The 15,136-nt window shown below is 41.3% G+C and overlaps 1 protein-coding gene across 3 annotated transcripts in view; it reads left to right on the forward strand.

The window, feature by feature from the left end:
* Positions 1-15,136, forward strand: part of LOC311224637 (glutaminase kidney isoform, mitochondrial-like) — a 133,264-nt gene that overhangs the window by 66,710 nt on the left and 51,418 nt on the right. For 2 of the 3 annotated variants that reach the window (XM_084309703.1, XM_084309705.1), the window contains exons 6-10: positions 2,477-2,640; positions 4,225-4,283; positions 12,899-12,931; positions 13,017-13,075; positions 13,221-13,287. In XM_084309703.1, the coding sequence (XP_084165829.1) occupies positions 2,477-2,640; positions 4,225-4,283; positions 12,899-12,931; positions 13,017-13,075; positions 13,221-13,287 (382 nt within the window). The remainder of the gene's footprint in view (positions 1-2,476; positions 2,641-4,224; positions 4,284-12,898; positions 12,932-13,016; positions 13,076-13,220; positions 13,288-15,136) is intronic. The other variant, XM_084309704.1, reaches the window with a different exon arrangement.

The following is a 15,136-nucleotide window of genomic DNA, read 5'->3' on the forward strand; positions in this document are numbered from 1 at the left end:
ATTAAAAGACACCGTATGAATTTAAATAAATAAGGTGGATGTTGATAAACGAAGATGTCATATCTGAAGGCTATGTTTATCATACTCCCATAGTGTTTACATTACAAAATACAGATTAGTTCTGTTTTTTTCTGTGGTTGTGAAGTTTTGTACTTATGTTAATTATTACAGTAAGTATGTGTAGGACTCCAAATTACCTTGTTTGAGGCACTGGTATTCGATACCAAGCAAATACCAGGTTAAAGTATTCGTTTTGATTAGATTAGGGTTTTAGGAATCGGACAAGTGCAGCAGTAGTGAGTAGGTTGATTTCTTATATTGCCAAAATGGCAAGAAGCCAAAGTTGGTTCCACATGAATAAGTCCTAAGGACGAGGAACAACTAAGCCAATTTTTCTTAATACTGAAATCTGATTCCAAAAGCCAACATGTCAGAATTTAGTAGTACAGATATTCAGAATAACTAGCGTTACTTGGTTTGAAAGTGTTGTCTGTCCCCTTTCCAACCTGTTAGGAACATATAACTGTAGTGCTCAAGATGACCCTAGGTTTAAGAGATAACGGATAACGGGCCAAATACCAGGCTTAAAGTACCATAGCAGTTCTTGCCATCACCAGAGATTGTCCAAATTGTATATATCTATATACTAGGGATGCTCGATATTGGCTTTTTTACCGATACCGATATACCGATATTGTCCAACTCTTAATTTCCGATACCGATATCAACCGATACCGATATATGCAGGGTCCCCCCCCCCCCCAAAAAACTGAATAATTTCAGGTAATTAACATTACATATCTCTTGTTGTGGAATTAACGTAACATTATGCATACTTTTGACAATAAATAAAATCTGAATAAATAAAGGTTATAGAAATGTTAAAAAATTGAAAACCGATACTGATATTTTCCGATACCACATTTTAATGCCAATATCGGCCGTTAATATCGGTAGGCCGGTAATATCGGACATCCCTACTGTTACAAAGGATCAGATTAAACCGAATATATATATTTATTGATTGATATATATTGCATAGTATTTGTATATCGTTTGATATCCCTTGTATATTCCTTGTACATATACACGGAATATCCCTTTAGCCTATTACAGACCATAATATTTCATTCTCCTATTGGACAGCGGTCCACAGGCGCCAGAGCCGTGCCTCCAGAGTCAGGTTCAAAGCCACCGTCAAGACATGTCTGTGCATGCCCGGCCTTGCCCAGGGATACGAGACAGAAATGAGGTTGGCACTAGATTGTTCGCCGTGCATATAAATATGGCGCAGGTGAATACAGAAGTAGAGTTACCCAATAAGTTGAAGCCTCACCCACCAAACTCCGTGCGGTGAAGTATGGCCTGTTTGGCCCCAAATAGAGCATTGAGACCGCGTGCGAATTAATACCTGAATTGTCAGAGTTTGGCGCTATACCGTCGAGTGCGACATATTTCTATTAAGTCAGTAATAGTCTATTTGTGTATAGTGTATCGTGCGGCTAAAGTTCTACAGTGACCAGCATCACCAACGCTTCCTCGTACCAGCTAGAGTGCTTATCCAGGCTGGGCTGCTTTCATGGCGCTTTCACCCGAGGAGACCTAGACGAGAACCGTGTGGACATGTACACTGGATTAATCTACCCGACGACTACATAGCCCTTTGCGGCTGGATTATATTTGTTTTGGTCCTGTGATTTATGGAGCGGAGAATCGCTGACGCCTACACGTGTGGGATTTACCCTGTGAGGAGCCAAGTCGAGTCTGCGCCTCAGAGAGCCTGAGGCCGGCTAGCTTTCTTCACTGTGGAGCTACAGTCTACGGAGAACAGCTGTATTCGTCTGTGGATCAAGAGGCTATTGCACCGTCTCCTGTACTTGGAGTCTCCTTAGTCATCGTTGACCAGACTCTCTACTACCGACAGATCCTCTACCCCTGCTGGCTTACAACCGGGGGGACCCTTCCAGTATCTCCCGCTATATATTACTAGTGTACCATAGATATAATTCCCTAAGATTCAGGTTGTATAATTACCTCCTGCGTAACCAGAGAATGGACATTCATTATTGATTTGCCTACGCACATTCCTTTGCCTTATAAGCGCATCCAAAGTAAAATACACAGAAGTATATTATGTACCTTTTGCTGCAATAAATACTTTATTACACCTTTGTGTGGAACCGATTCATTGTGGGAAGTGTTAATCATATTTATATATCATGTACTGTATGGCCAGTAATTAAAGTACATAAAGCGGTAGTGGTTTAATGATACCATACTTATCAATACAGTCAGGGAATTGTACCCCTCAGTTACACCTACTATATACGACTCCCACACTTGGAGTCCGCATGTACAGTAACATTCTAGTTTGAGAATTTTTTGTTGAGTATTTGGTAATGGTTATCTGCATTGAGAAGTAGTACCGGAGTGTCCCTCCTTGGTGTTGTAACCGTCTCTGTCCACCTTCCCTCAGACACACCGTGGGCGACACCAAAGTCCCCTTCTGTCTGCAGTCCTGTGTGAAGCCTCTGAAGTACGCCATCGCTGTGCACGACCACAACACGGAGTACGTGCACAGCTTCATAGGGAAGGAACCCAGCGGTTTGCGCTTTAACAAGCTCTTCTTGGATGAGGATGGTGAGACTTTTGTGGTATTTATTTAGCAGTACAGACCCAGATATTTTAATTAAAAAAATGTAATCTTCGTTCTGACTGGTTAGTGCTACTGTTGCGTGATACTTTGGCAACTCAATACATTTCAATAACATCTCAAGCAAATGGACTTGTGACATTAGACGAGCAGAACCGCTTGGCCAATAGAGGGCTTGCTATTGCTGGCCACATCTCGGGCTCAACAGTGCAATACCAAGCAGGGCTCTTTTGCCTAGAGGTTACTGTTTGAAGCATTACGAAACCGCATGTTGATGGAACGCATGTTTTCAAGGTCTGACTTCACCCAGCCTCTTCTGTCAACCAGTCAAAGTGAAACTGTAAACGGAAACATCCTGGAGATACCGTATCTTATCCATCATGTGCTTATCAAAGGCCTCGTGTGAATGACTAAGATGAACCACATTTTCAAGTTCAATGGGAAGTTGTGTCCAAAGTAAACATTTGACTGGTACTGTATTTATATCTGCAAGCTTGTATAGGCCATGGCTTGACTACCAATAAACGCTCGCCTGTTTGACAACACCGTTACTCTGACCCTCTTCTGAGAATGGCCTTGTGGAGGAGCCAGGATAGCCCTTTTGGTTTTTGACCAAATAGATTGTACGTCAGTGCGGAAGCATGGGGTCAGGTGATGTAATAGTTGTCCTTGCAGGCTATTCCCAGGCTTTTGGAGAGTCGTGGGTGATTAAGGCCCAACTATGACCATATATCACATACAGACTGAACACAGATTGAACACCGGTCTCCGTAAAAGAAAAACCATCATGGCCACTTAACCTTTGCAACTATTTGTTGTAACTACCAATGCAGTCATTATAACCCTATCTAGTTGTGTTTATGACTATCGCTGCCTAACATCAAATATCAAAGCTCTACCAAAAATAGCACTAGGCATCTCAGGCTCAATACCAAGCAGAGCTCTTTTGCCTAGAGGTCGCTGTTTGAAGCCATTACAAAGCCGTATGTTTTCAAAGTCGGACTTCACCCAGCCTCTTCTGTCCACCACGTCGACGTGAAACTGTAAACAGAAACATCCTGGAGATACCGTATCTTATCCATGTGCTCATCAAAGGCCATAACTTTCTTACTAATAGGCAATTCCTTTGGGGTCAATGGACAAAAAATGACTGAGATAAACCACATTTGTCTATTAGTGAGAGCTTAATATACAATTTGTGGAAAAGGCAGCAAATAGAGTTGTTTTATCTTAGAGTTCTGACATAGCGTTATTAAACGCAGTTCTTGTTATGTTAATATTGAGGTTCCTGTTATCATAATGTTAATATTGAGGTTCCTGTTATCATATGTTTAATAATTGAGGAAATGATCTGAAACCTGTCTCAGGAGAAGTAGGAAAGGATATCCAGTGGTCTCTCTTTCCATATGAAAATGTATTTTGACTTGACCACATCCATGTTCGCGCTCACTGTTGGATCTGTCTGTAGACAACAAACCATGCACCTCAAGGAGCACGGCTGAATGTTTACACCTGGAGTCAAGATCCCTCGCAGCGTGTTCATTTGTGTTTAATCTTTGTCCTTTCCACAGATAAACCTCACAACCCCATGGTGAACGCCGGCGCTATCGTCTGTACTTCACTGATCAAGGTAAAATCAACAACACTTTGTTTGTTTTTTCTGTGTACAACGTATTTCTTTGTTTCTGTTTTATGTGTGTCATACAAAAAACCCTAGTATGATAACCGCCACACTTCCGTTCCCAGTGCTTTGGTCGGTATCAAGGTGCTGTTTTTATTAGGTAGATAAACGTCCAAGGTTGATAACGTGAATAAAGCGGTAGATAAGACTTTGTTTGTAATTACATATTTAACCTAGTTCTGGTTGAACACAAGTGAGTGACCCTCTCCGCCGTTTACAGTAACCGCTCACTGATTTAGTGCACCCTCTCCACACCCCAATTCTCCCCTAAATCAAATAAAATCACATTCATTTGTAAGGTCCGACAACACACGTTAATATCCCCATGGGCCGGACACATCTTATTTAAACAAGTCAAGAAGAAACATCACATCATCAGAAAAACAAAGACAAAAATACCAGAAAATCCTAAATGGAATGTAAATTAAATGAATGCAACACTCCCAGACATACCCCACGCGAAGGTAAGGAAAAACTCACTAAAAACCTAGCAATAGGAAAAAAGCACCACAGGCAATGTGGAGGGGAGAAACCTTAGAAGGGCCGTTCAAGGGGGGATCTCTCTTCTTAGATGTCGGTGATAGTAGTCTTGCTATAAAACAGGCGAAACAGTTGAAGCATGTACACATACGTGTAATGAAACACAAATAAGTACATGCAATAGCAACTGAATTTTTTTTAAGGCATTTAGCATAAACTCTTATGCGGAATGACCTTTTTAAAATATGTGCGACAGTAGACGTTCTTTTTTAATCTCCAACATGGTAAGCAGTCAATAAAGAGTGCAAGGCCCACAATGACCGCACCAAGACGATAGTCTAAAGGATAACTCCAGTATTTTTTAAATTGTTCCAGTATTGAGCAAGCTAGCTTATTCTAATGTCGTCTTTTCTCCTGTTTCATGCAACGACTGTCCCGTCCGTTGCAGGGTTTACAGAAAGCGAGACTTCTGGTCAGGGGTTAGAAGTGGATCGATATCAATCGAGATTCTTTAGACTCGTCTCATGACAGTCCTGTCGGTGCCAAAAAACATACACAATACATTAGATTGCAGCCAAGTTCGCATCAGCTGGCTTAACCCTTTTCCCGCCAATAACGTCGTATGACGGGTTTCAAGTTCATGCGAATTCTGCCAATAACGGCGTACGACGTGATTCTGATCATAATTTCATATTTTCGCCATGGTATTCATATTCCACTCACGGAGCCTTGTCAGATGCTGATGGACTCAGCACAACTCTGCAACGCTTCAATACTGCCACCTGGTGGCTGATCGGCGAGTTGCCAAACCGGAAATGCCCGTTGCAGCTCGGTCCGTCCCCTAATTCCGTCCGGCCACTCGTTTTAGCGTCCCGGGACTCGATACACACACCGTGGATATGGATCTTTGCCATAACTCAATAATCTAATAATCTGTTGGAAACCTCACATAAAACATGTCCAATCTAAACTCTCACGAAGCATTTCAGTCATGAGTAAAGTAAAGCACATTCTGGATAGAAAATCACTCTACATTCTCTACTGTTCACTAGTTTTACCATATTTAAATTACTGTGCTGAAGTCTGGGGAAACAATTAGAAGTCTACACTACAACCACTTTTTATACTCTAAAAAAGGGCCATAAGGATAGTTCACATTGCAGGTTATCGTGATCACACTAACATATTGTTTTTGGAGTCAAAGACATTGAAGTTAAATGATCTTGTGGAATTTAAAACGGCACAATTAATGTATAAAGCAAAAAGTCATGCACTTCCAAGAAACATTCAAGAATTGTTCTTTGATAGGGAGGGGGGTTATAATCTGAGGGGAGAACACAATTTAAAGGTGCTAAACGTACGCACTACCATGAGAAAACACTGCATCTCTATATGTGGAGTGAAACTGTGGAACAGTCTAAATGTGGTGCTAAAGCAATGTCCAAACATGAGACAATTCAAACTGATGTATACGGAAATTATGTTCACAAGGTACAGGGATGAGGAAGGGACTTGATATTCACGGGTGTTTACATTTTTATTTTGTTCTATTTTATTTTCTTTTATACATAGTTTTTGTTTTGCATACCGGTATATATATCTTTTTTTTTTCTTTTTTATGTTTAAAATAGTACACTCATTTGAGTAGTGGAAAAGGGGTAGGATTAAATAAGTGTATACTTCTTCCTACTCCTTTTCGAACATGCAGATTGAGTTGTTTTGCTTTTTGTTATTGTTTGTTGTATTCATTGCATGTTCGAAATAAAGACTTCAAATCAAATCTACATTATGTGTATTAGTAATATACAAACCGGAAATGGATCGCCTAGATCCCCACCACATAACTGGGATCTGTTTGCTCCACTCTCATCAGCGTTTTTGTTTATCATTTTCGATACAAACTGCTCTGATCAATATATCACCCATACTACATGAAGCATCTAACGACTATCACGGAATTATAAACGCCCCCCCCCCCCCCCCCCTCCGTTCACCCGCGCATGATCAGTCATAACCCTTAGGACCATGTACAGTTGAAATTTTTAATATAGCGTCGATCGGTATCAAACTGCATTTGATGATCTAATATAATTATGCATTTGTGCCTATATCTCACGTTCTGGGAAATACTGCAGAAAACGATAAAAACATATTTATACTCTAGACTGTATTTTCGTGTGAATGAAAAAGTAAAACGTTCCTACATCCTGAACGATAGGTAATCGATGTTGAATGGGCCATAGTAATGTCAATTTAGCAATACAATTTAAAAAGTTATAGCCCTGCAAAGAAGGTGAACATCTCCATAGACTTACAGTACTGGCAGAGAATGGTATAAGATGATCAAAGTGGTGGCAGGGAATGGGTTAAGATAGCTCGCTCAATACTGGGTCAAAACGTAGATTTTAATCCCCATCAGTCAGCTCAGACTCCAAATGAAAAATGAGGGTCCAGGTTAAAGAAAATACAGCATATCCTTTAAGTAAAAGATGTGTCACTGGTATCATCAATATTGCATGCAGCCAATAAAGAAAATAATGTAATACCCAGACAGAATAAGTAATACAATTAAAAAAAATAATAATAATAATAATAAAAAAATATGTATATAATTTAAGCACAACATTTATCAACATTGGTCTGAAAGCAACTCTTGACCTGAGTGAGGGCTCCCTAGGAGGCCTGGGTCCATGCCATGCCACTGCTGTGGCGGCTAAAGACGGGTGCTAATCCTCTCTGAGAGGGACTTAACAGCCATAGCACACATAGTGACGTGGGGCCGCTCTCCCTTCCTAAAATAACCCTGGGCCAGAGGGCTGGTCAAACGCAGGTGAAGACGGGACTGAGACGCGTTACCTGCCGTAGCTCACCCGTTTTTAATCGCATTTAAATGAGAGTTTAGCATTATTGTGCTGTTCAATACAGATTAACAGCCCTTTCCATGGGTCCTTTTTATCTTTCATATTCCACTTAGTGGATGCTTTTGTCTAATGTGCCTTACAGTAGCATGAGTGGGAACATTTCTGACATGGTTGACCAGCCCTGGTGGAAATCAACTCCTAATCTTGGTGCCGTGTTCTACCCACTGAGCTACACATTAACCACTGCAGACGATGAGGTTGCTTTTCTATGTACTTCTCCAGATCAATGACTATGTTGTAGCTCACAATATCACCTATAGCCAGATTATAATGATTAGCTTAAATTAGTCTAAGCAGAGCCAGGCTTCATGAAACCATGGATCCCATTAAATCTCTGCCGTTAGCCTTGTTGCTATTCATTTAGTCCTTTAGGGTAAGAGGGTCAAAACTATTTCCTCACACAAGAACTAAAGTAGGCAACCTCTTAAAGGTGTAACTTATACCTCACAGATCTATGTTTTGTGTGTAGGGGGGGTTGTACTTTGTTGGATTACACATATGCTGCAGCTTGCTTATATTGAGCCATCACTATTGCTGCAGCTGTATGGTATTTTGTACTTAGTCTTTTAGTCTTATGTGTTGTTGTCTGAATCAAAACAGAGTTTTTACTGTGAGTCCAGATCGTCTTCATTGTGATCTCACTTGTGTCATTGTTAGAAATGCTTGAGCAAATCAGAATTTGCATTTAAGGGAGACCTGACTGGAAGGAATGAAAGCCTATGTAAATGCTAAATGGCACAGTCGGCCATTGCATGCATGGAGAGGCACTTTGAGGTATGAGGCTATTCTTTCTGGATTTTGACTCATAGTATATTATTGTTATTGATGTGCCACCTCAAGCGGAGCACATCTACAAGTGGAAAGAGTCACTCACTGGTCAATTTAGTGTCTTGGAAGCCGAAGGAGTTTCCCAAAATGGAATATAATGATCAAACGCAGGTTGGCTACCTGCAATGAGAGAATCGGCCATTGCATGCATGGAGAGGCACTTTGAGGTATGAGGCTATTCTTTCTGGATTTTGACTCGTAGTATATTATTGTTATTGATGTGCCACCTCAAGCGGAGCACATCTACAAGTGGAAAGAGTCACTCACTGGTCAATTTAGTGTCTTGGAAGCCGAAGGAGTTTCCCAAAATGGAATATAATGATCAAACGCAGGTTGGCTACCTGCAATGAGAGAATCGGCCATTGCATGCATGGAGAGGCACTTTGAGGTATGAGGCTATTCTTTCTGGATTTTGACTCGTAGTATATTATTGTTACTGATGTGCCACCTCAAGCGGAGCACATCTACAAGTGGAAAGAGTCACTCACTGGTCAATTTAGTGTCTTGGAAGCCGAAGGAGTTTCCCAAAATGGAATATAATGATCAAACGCAGGTTGGCTACCTGCAATGAGAGAATTGAAAGCCTTGCCGACACTTAAGCGTTGACTTGACTAGTGTACATTTCGAACCCTGTCACTGTCAGTCACAGCAATATAAAGGCATCTGGATTATGTTATCACCTTTGTTAACAATGGACCGTGTGCATAAATCACGTCTGCCGTCAAGTTTGACGTAGTAATTCAGTGTTCAGACATCAGGGAGCTATGACCTACACGCGTGAATACACACGGTACAGACAACCACACGCTTACATCATGACTGCACCGCAAATAACCGGTTAGATCCACACAGACCTGTCTTTGTTTAAAGATGGCAGGTGTTAATCATTGAAATGGTTGAACATGAAAGGACAGTACACAGATCCCCCCCCCTTCTTTCTTTCCTTACCTCTTGTTGTTCCAACCTCTCAGCTTGTACCTACTTGGACGATATGAAAAAAATATATAACATTTTAAGTAAAATACTGAGGCCATGCAAAAAAATTTTTTTAACTGTCAAGGCAGTAAGGTGTATTTGCACTCTCTTCCGGTTCCACATTTTCATCAGTGTGTCGGTACAGTATTTCTTGTTTGTTTTTAAAGTTATAATCTGTAATGCTGTCAAACGGCGATTTCTAGGCATAAGAGCCCCGCTTGGTATTACGCTTTGTTTACTTTTTTTTTGGTCTGACATGTAGGTTTGAGTTCAGTAACTTATTATACTATGAATTTCTCCAGATTTCTCTTGGTAGAGCCTGAGGTGTGGCCAGCAGTAGCAACCCCTACACCCACTGAAATCCAATCCAAACATTAGGCAAACATTTTAACCAAAGTGCACTACCATGTTGTCATATTTTGCCTGGAGGTCGCTGCTTGATGACATTACAGATTATACCTTTTAAATACAATGTCAAGCTTCTGGTCAGATTACCAAGCCAATGATAGCGGTCATAACCGCCAAGGAAGGACTCGATGGAATGTTTTGCTCTGACAATACATGGGTGTGCTGCTGAGGCCCCAAACTGTATTACATGGTGCTTGAAGGCTACATGTTGTTGCTGCTGTTTTTTGTACTGTATGTTGTCGCATATTTTACAGACTTAGGATCTGAGGGAAATTATGACTGCTGCTGCAGGTCAAAATGACGTTGGTAATTCTTTCTTCCTTTTCCATATCTCATACCTCAACCCCCCCCCCCCCTCCTTGAAAACCCTCTGTAGAAAAACCCATTTAGTGACTCTTAACACTTTGAGCGCCGGCCGTGTTTTCCTTTTTACCCCCTTGAATGCCACGGTCCACGGCCAATGTTAACGTTAATATCGCCTAATCTATGTTTTAAATTATGGCTATGTGTCTAATCTGCCCGTCGCTTATCAAAGACTCATTTTCCAGTCAACATTGGCAAGGCAGATTGTATTTTTATCGCTTAATTTCCGTTTGATAGCATTTTGAAAATCACCCGTTTTCCGGGGGAAAACAACCCATTCTATGATAAACGCCTTTTACTGGAATATTCCAGAACGTTGTCATTTGTCGGCCTATTTATGAATCGTTTTCAAATAAACGCTAGATGATCGATAGTATGTGTGCGCACGCACGCTCGTGCCGTGCGCTGATAATCGCTGCTGTTATTTCCTCATGGCTTTTACAGTCAAAACAGCTATCACATATCACATAAACGCTTATATCTCTGTGAAAACGAGTCTGATTATCCTAACACTGATAACATAGATTCCTTACCTGAGGTCAGATGGTATCCAAATGGTTTATTCCAATTTCCGATCACCATTAGAAAAAAATCGATAAATGTATTGATCCATCGTGTGTACAGTATAACCCATATTCGCCGTGGCTCAGAGGCTCCAGAATGAACTCTGGTAGACCCCGGCTGCATCAGTGAGAAGTAAAATGTGGAGTCAGAAATCCGTTCTCCCATTCACTTTCATTGAGTCCATTCCAAAAGGGTGATTTACCATCTGGGAGACGATAGGGGGCGCTTTTTTCACATCTGATCGCCGGCGGTCCCTGGATCTCCAACGGTAGGCTCGCGTGATGCAATATGATTTCAGATCGCTAATAAAAAAATAAAAAATAAACACCCGAGAATAGCCGTGACGTGGCATTCAATGGTCGGGTCGTAAACCCGAGAAAAGCCGTGAGTGACGCTCAAAGTGTTAACATGTCCATTAGTGTCTTTTTTATTTGTTTATTTTTGTTTGTCCTGCTCAGTAAACCATAGATCTTCTAAATGTACTGCCAAATGTGCTGTCAAACACACGTGTAGTGATAGTGACTTTTTTTACAAGTGATTTCACACCATCCAAAAAACACAAGCCCTTCCGCTGTATTTTGGATGGACGGCGAAGGCCATAACATTTAATGTGCATTGTGTCTCCATAGCTGTTTTTGGGAATGGTCAACATTATGAAGCAAGTTGTATGTGTCATATGACATAAGTATGTAAGGCTACGAGGAATGCATTTCATTCTCAGTGGAAGATTACCCCCCCCCCCCCCCCTTTCTCTTCTCTGTTCTGTTTTGGCTGCCAGGCACTCAAGCTGGCTTCAAAGTACAAATGACACGTGTTGACCTAAAATCATACATGTGTGTGTATTTGCATTCGCACACATTGAATATAAGATGACTCGCAGTACACACTTTACATGCACACACGTGTATCTGTGGACACACTCACTCACTCACTCACTCACTCACTCACTGACTGACTGACTGACTGACTGACTGACTGACTGACTGACTCACACACACTACATACCCGAGCAGTAAGGTCCATACATCTTGAATAAAATGGTGCACTTTTCTCTGATTTGAAATGCTACATGTACTACTGTACATACGTAGTAGGGGTGTAACGGTACACAAAAACTACGGTTCGGTACGTACCTCAGTTTTGAAATCACGGTTCGGTACGGGTTTTTGGTACAGTGGCGGAAAGTTTGGCTTTCCATGTTCTACTCAGGGGTGATGTAGTGTGCAGTAACTGTTGAATATTCTATATTCGAATGAATAATTGACTTGTTAATAAAAATAATTAAGTAGCCCACTTTTCTGTTTTAGAACTTTATTGTAAATCATCTCTCAGGGTAAACGTTATTGAATAGAGAAAAAAGCGTCATGCAGGTCCCGCTTCATATCATTAATTTGATCTCCGAGAGACAGCCCCTTCCACCTCACGCACTGAGAGAGAGGGTGTGTGTGTGTTCGCCACACTATGAGGCTATGCTAAATTACAGGTAAGCTCTGTGTTGTGCATGGGTTGAACAAACACCTGGCACTTTGCGCCAATTATATATTTTGGGAAGGGGTGAACTTGGGAGTTCTTAATAAAAATTCTGTACACAAAAAAGTTCTGCACGTGCGTTCTGTTAGTGGTTAACGTACCGTTGCATTAGTTCGGTATGGATACGTATACCGTTACACCCCTAATACGTAGCCTACTGGACCTTTCTGTCATTGATTCATTTTCTGCACTAAAAACATCTTTTCTAGAAAAATGCAGTAAAGCACACATTGACTAAATGTCACTTTCTTAACTAAAATGTCTCATCTCTGTAATGGTTAGCTCCAAGCTAACCTCATTCATTTTGCAAACCTACTTCCCTAATCTCCTGAGATTGTACCCATGTTTATAAAGCTTCTCTTGCCTAATCTGCTAATTCAGTAGTTTTAACTCGTCTGCAGTAGTGTTATCATTGTAGTGATAATATCTTATTCGGGTGCTTCTCTGAACAAACTTCTCCTAAATGTTTTTTTGCCTCCTTCGATTCTCTTTCAGCAGGGAGCAAGCAATGCAGAGAAGTTTGATTATGTAAGTATTGTAGAATTGAAGAGGATAATGCGTACTACTGTTTACATCGTTGCACTCCTTCTAAAACTGCCTCTCGTTGGTCCAGGTCATGAACTTTTTCAACAAAATGGCGGGAAACGAGTATGTGGGCTTTAGTAACGCCACGTAAGTCTACCTAACCCTCACACACACACCACACACCAAAGGGTGAAGGGTGATGTTGACATAAGGGCAACATGTCATAAAAACACACATAATACACCATGATGTTCTTCTGTCTGATGGGGTGTGTCTCCTCTCTGTGCCATAGGTTCCAGTCGGAGCGTGAGTCAGGTGACAGGAATTTCGCCATCGGCTACTACTTGAAAGAAAAGAAGGTCTGGACACTCTCTCTTTCTCTCTCTCTTTCTCTCTCTGACTAAGTATTTTTGGACCAAACAGTTCAGGGGACTCCCCACTGGAGAGGAACTACCTACTGCGGAGCTCTCCTGAGAACTACTGTACATACCTTCAGGGCTTTTTCTTTTGTTTACATTGATATACTAATCGGAATGCTGAAGTGAAGTAAGCCGACAGTACTTGTGTCTTCCCCGGAGAAGGACGTGGCTGCCTGGCTGGGCGTGTAGCGGTTGGCCAAATAGCGAACATTGGATATAACGTTACTTCACATATAAACACAACAACACTGTTTAATTTTTACAATATTGTTGTAACTACGAGATCCACTGAAAAAAAGTAATTGTTTTCATGCATAGATCACACTAGATTGATCAACTTAAAACTAAGCATTTACTGGTTGATGGCAAGGTGAGTGCTAAAATGGCCAATAGTGATTAGTAATAGTTGTTAGTTCTGACAATATTGATGTAACTGGGGAAATGTTTAATTTGAAAATAGTATTTCAACTATAATACAAGGATGTCTCTTATAGATATCTGTATTCCTTTCTCTCTCTCTCCGTTCCTCTCCATTTCAAACTATCTGTCTTCATGTCTGTATCTTTCCCTCTTTCCATCTGACACAACAAGCAAAAAGAAAACTGTTGATAGACAAGCATACATATACACAGACATGTGTACAGTATAGTACGTGTGTGTGTATATATATATATATATATATATATATATATATCATACACTGGATACAGTGAACACTCTGTGTACACAGACAAGAATGTCTATGGAATGTGTGCTGTGACTCACCGCCCCCAGCCCTGCAAACCCCTCCCGCTATGATGTCAGTTCCGCGTGAACACTTAAGGTAACTTACTTGCGTTCAGCTTTTCTCTGATTGGCCACGACGCCCATGTGACCGCGGCAGAGCGGAAATAGGCTGCTGCTCCGGCGAAAGAAAGACAGGCATTCTATTGCCATGCTCTGCGACAAACTCTAACCTTAACCAACTCCGAAAGAATGCCTAAACTTAACCCTAACCTTAACCAACTCCGAAAGAATGCCTAAACTTAACCCTAACCTTAACCAACTCCGAAAGAATGCCTAAACTTAACCGGCGAAAGAAAGACAGACTCTAATTAATTAAACGTAAAAAAAAAAAGAAAAAAAAAGTGATTAGAACTTGTCACCAACTGACCGCAGGCTCGACAGCAAGCTGAGGAACGAGTTGAGCTAACCGTCTATGTTAAAACAGGGGGGATTGCGTATGCATAATGCCGCGGCAACCGGGCGTACATGTCACATGACTAGAAATGACCTGGCCAATCAGAGAAACGCTGAACGCAAGTTAGTTACCTTAAGTGTTCAGGCGTCAGTTCCGCCTCATACTCAAGGAAACTATAAAAGAAGGAAGAGTCATGACGTCACTATTAGGCCTTTCACACCGGCCGGCCTCCGTGCTGGAGCCGGTTCCTGAACGTAATCTCGAACCGGCCGGCACGTTCACACCGGGATTAATTTGTTCGGAACGTGAAAAATTGGTGCTCGGCTAGAACTGAAAAATAGTTGTTTTTTTCCTTGCGAACCGTGACATCAGTGGGCGTGTCATATTCTAGGCTGTGAAGACGAGCATAAACGGGGGTAAGAGAGTCGGCATTGCAATCGATCCATTCAACAGGAAGCGATTTGCGACTGATCTCAAAACGAGATTAGATAAAAATGTATTGTTATGATACAGCACAAGTACAATACACCATCCAACCATAGTGGATAAAGAAATGCTCCAGAAATGCGTGGAGGAAGGCTTAGCGAGCCTCAACGCGTGAGCACACAC

This window comes from Notolepis coatsorum (genome assembly GCF_963971535.1).
Source record: "Notolepis coatsorum genome assembly, chromosome: 3".
NCBI lineage: Eukaryota > Metazoa > Chordata > Actinopteri > Aulopiformes > Paralepididae > Notolepis > Notolepis coatsorum.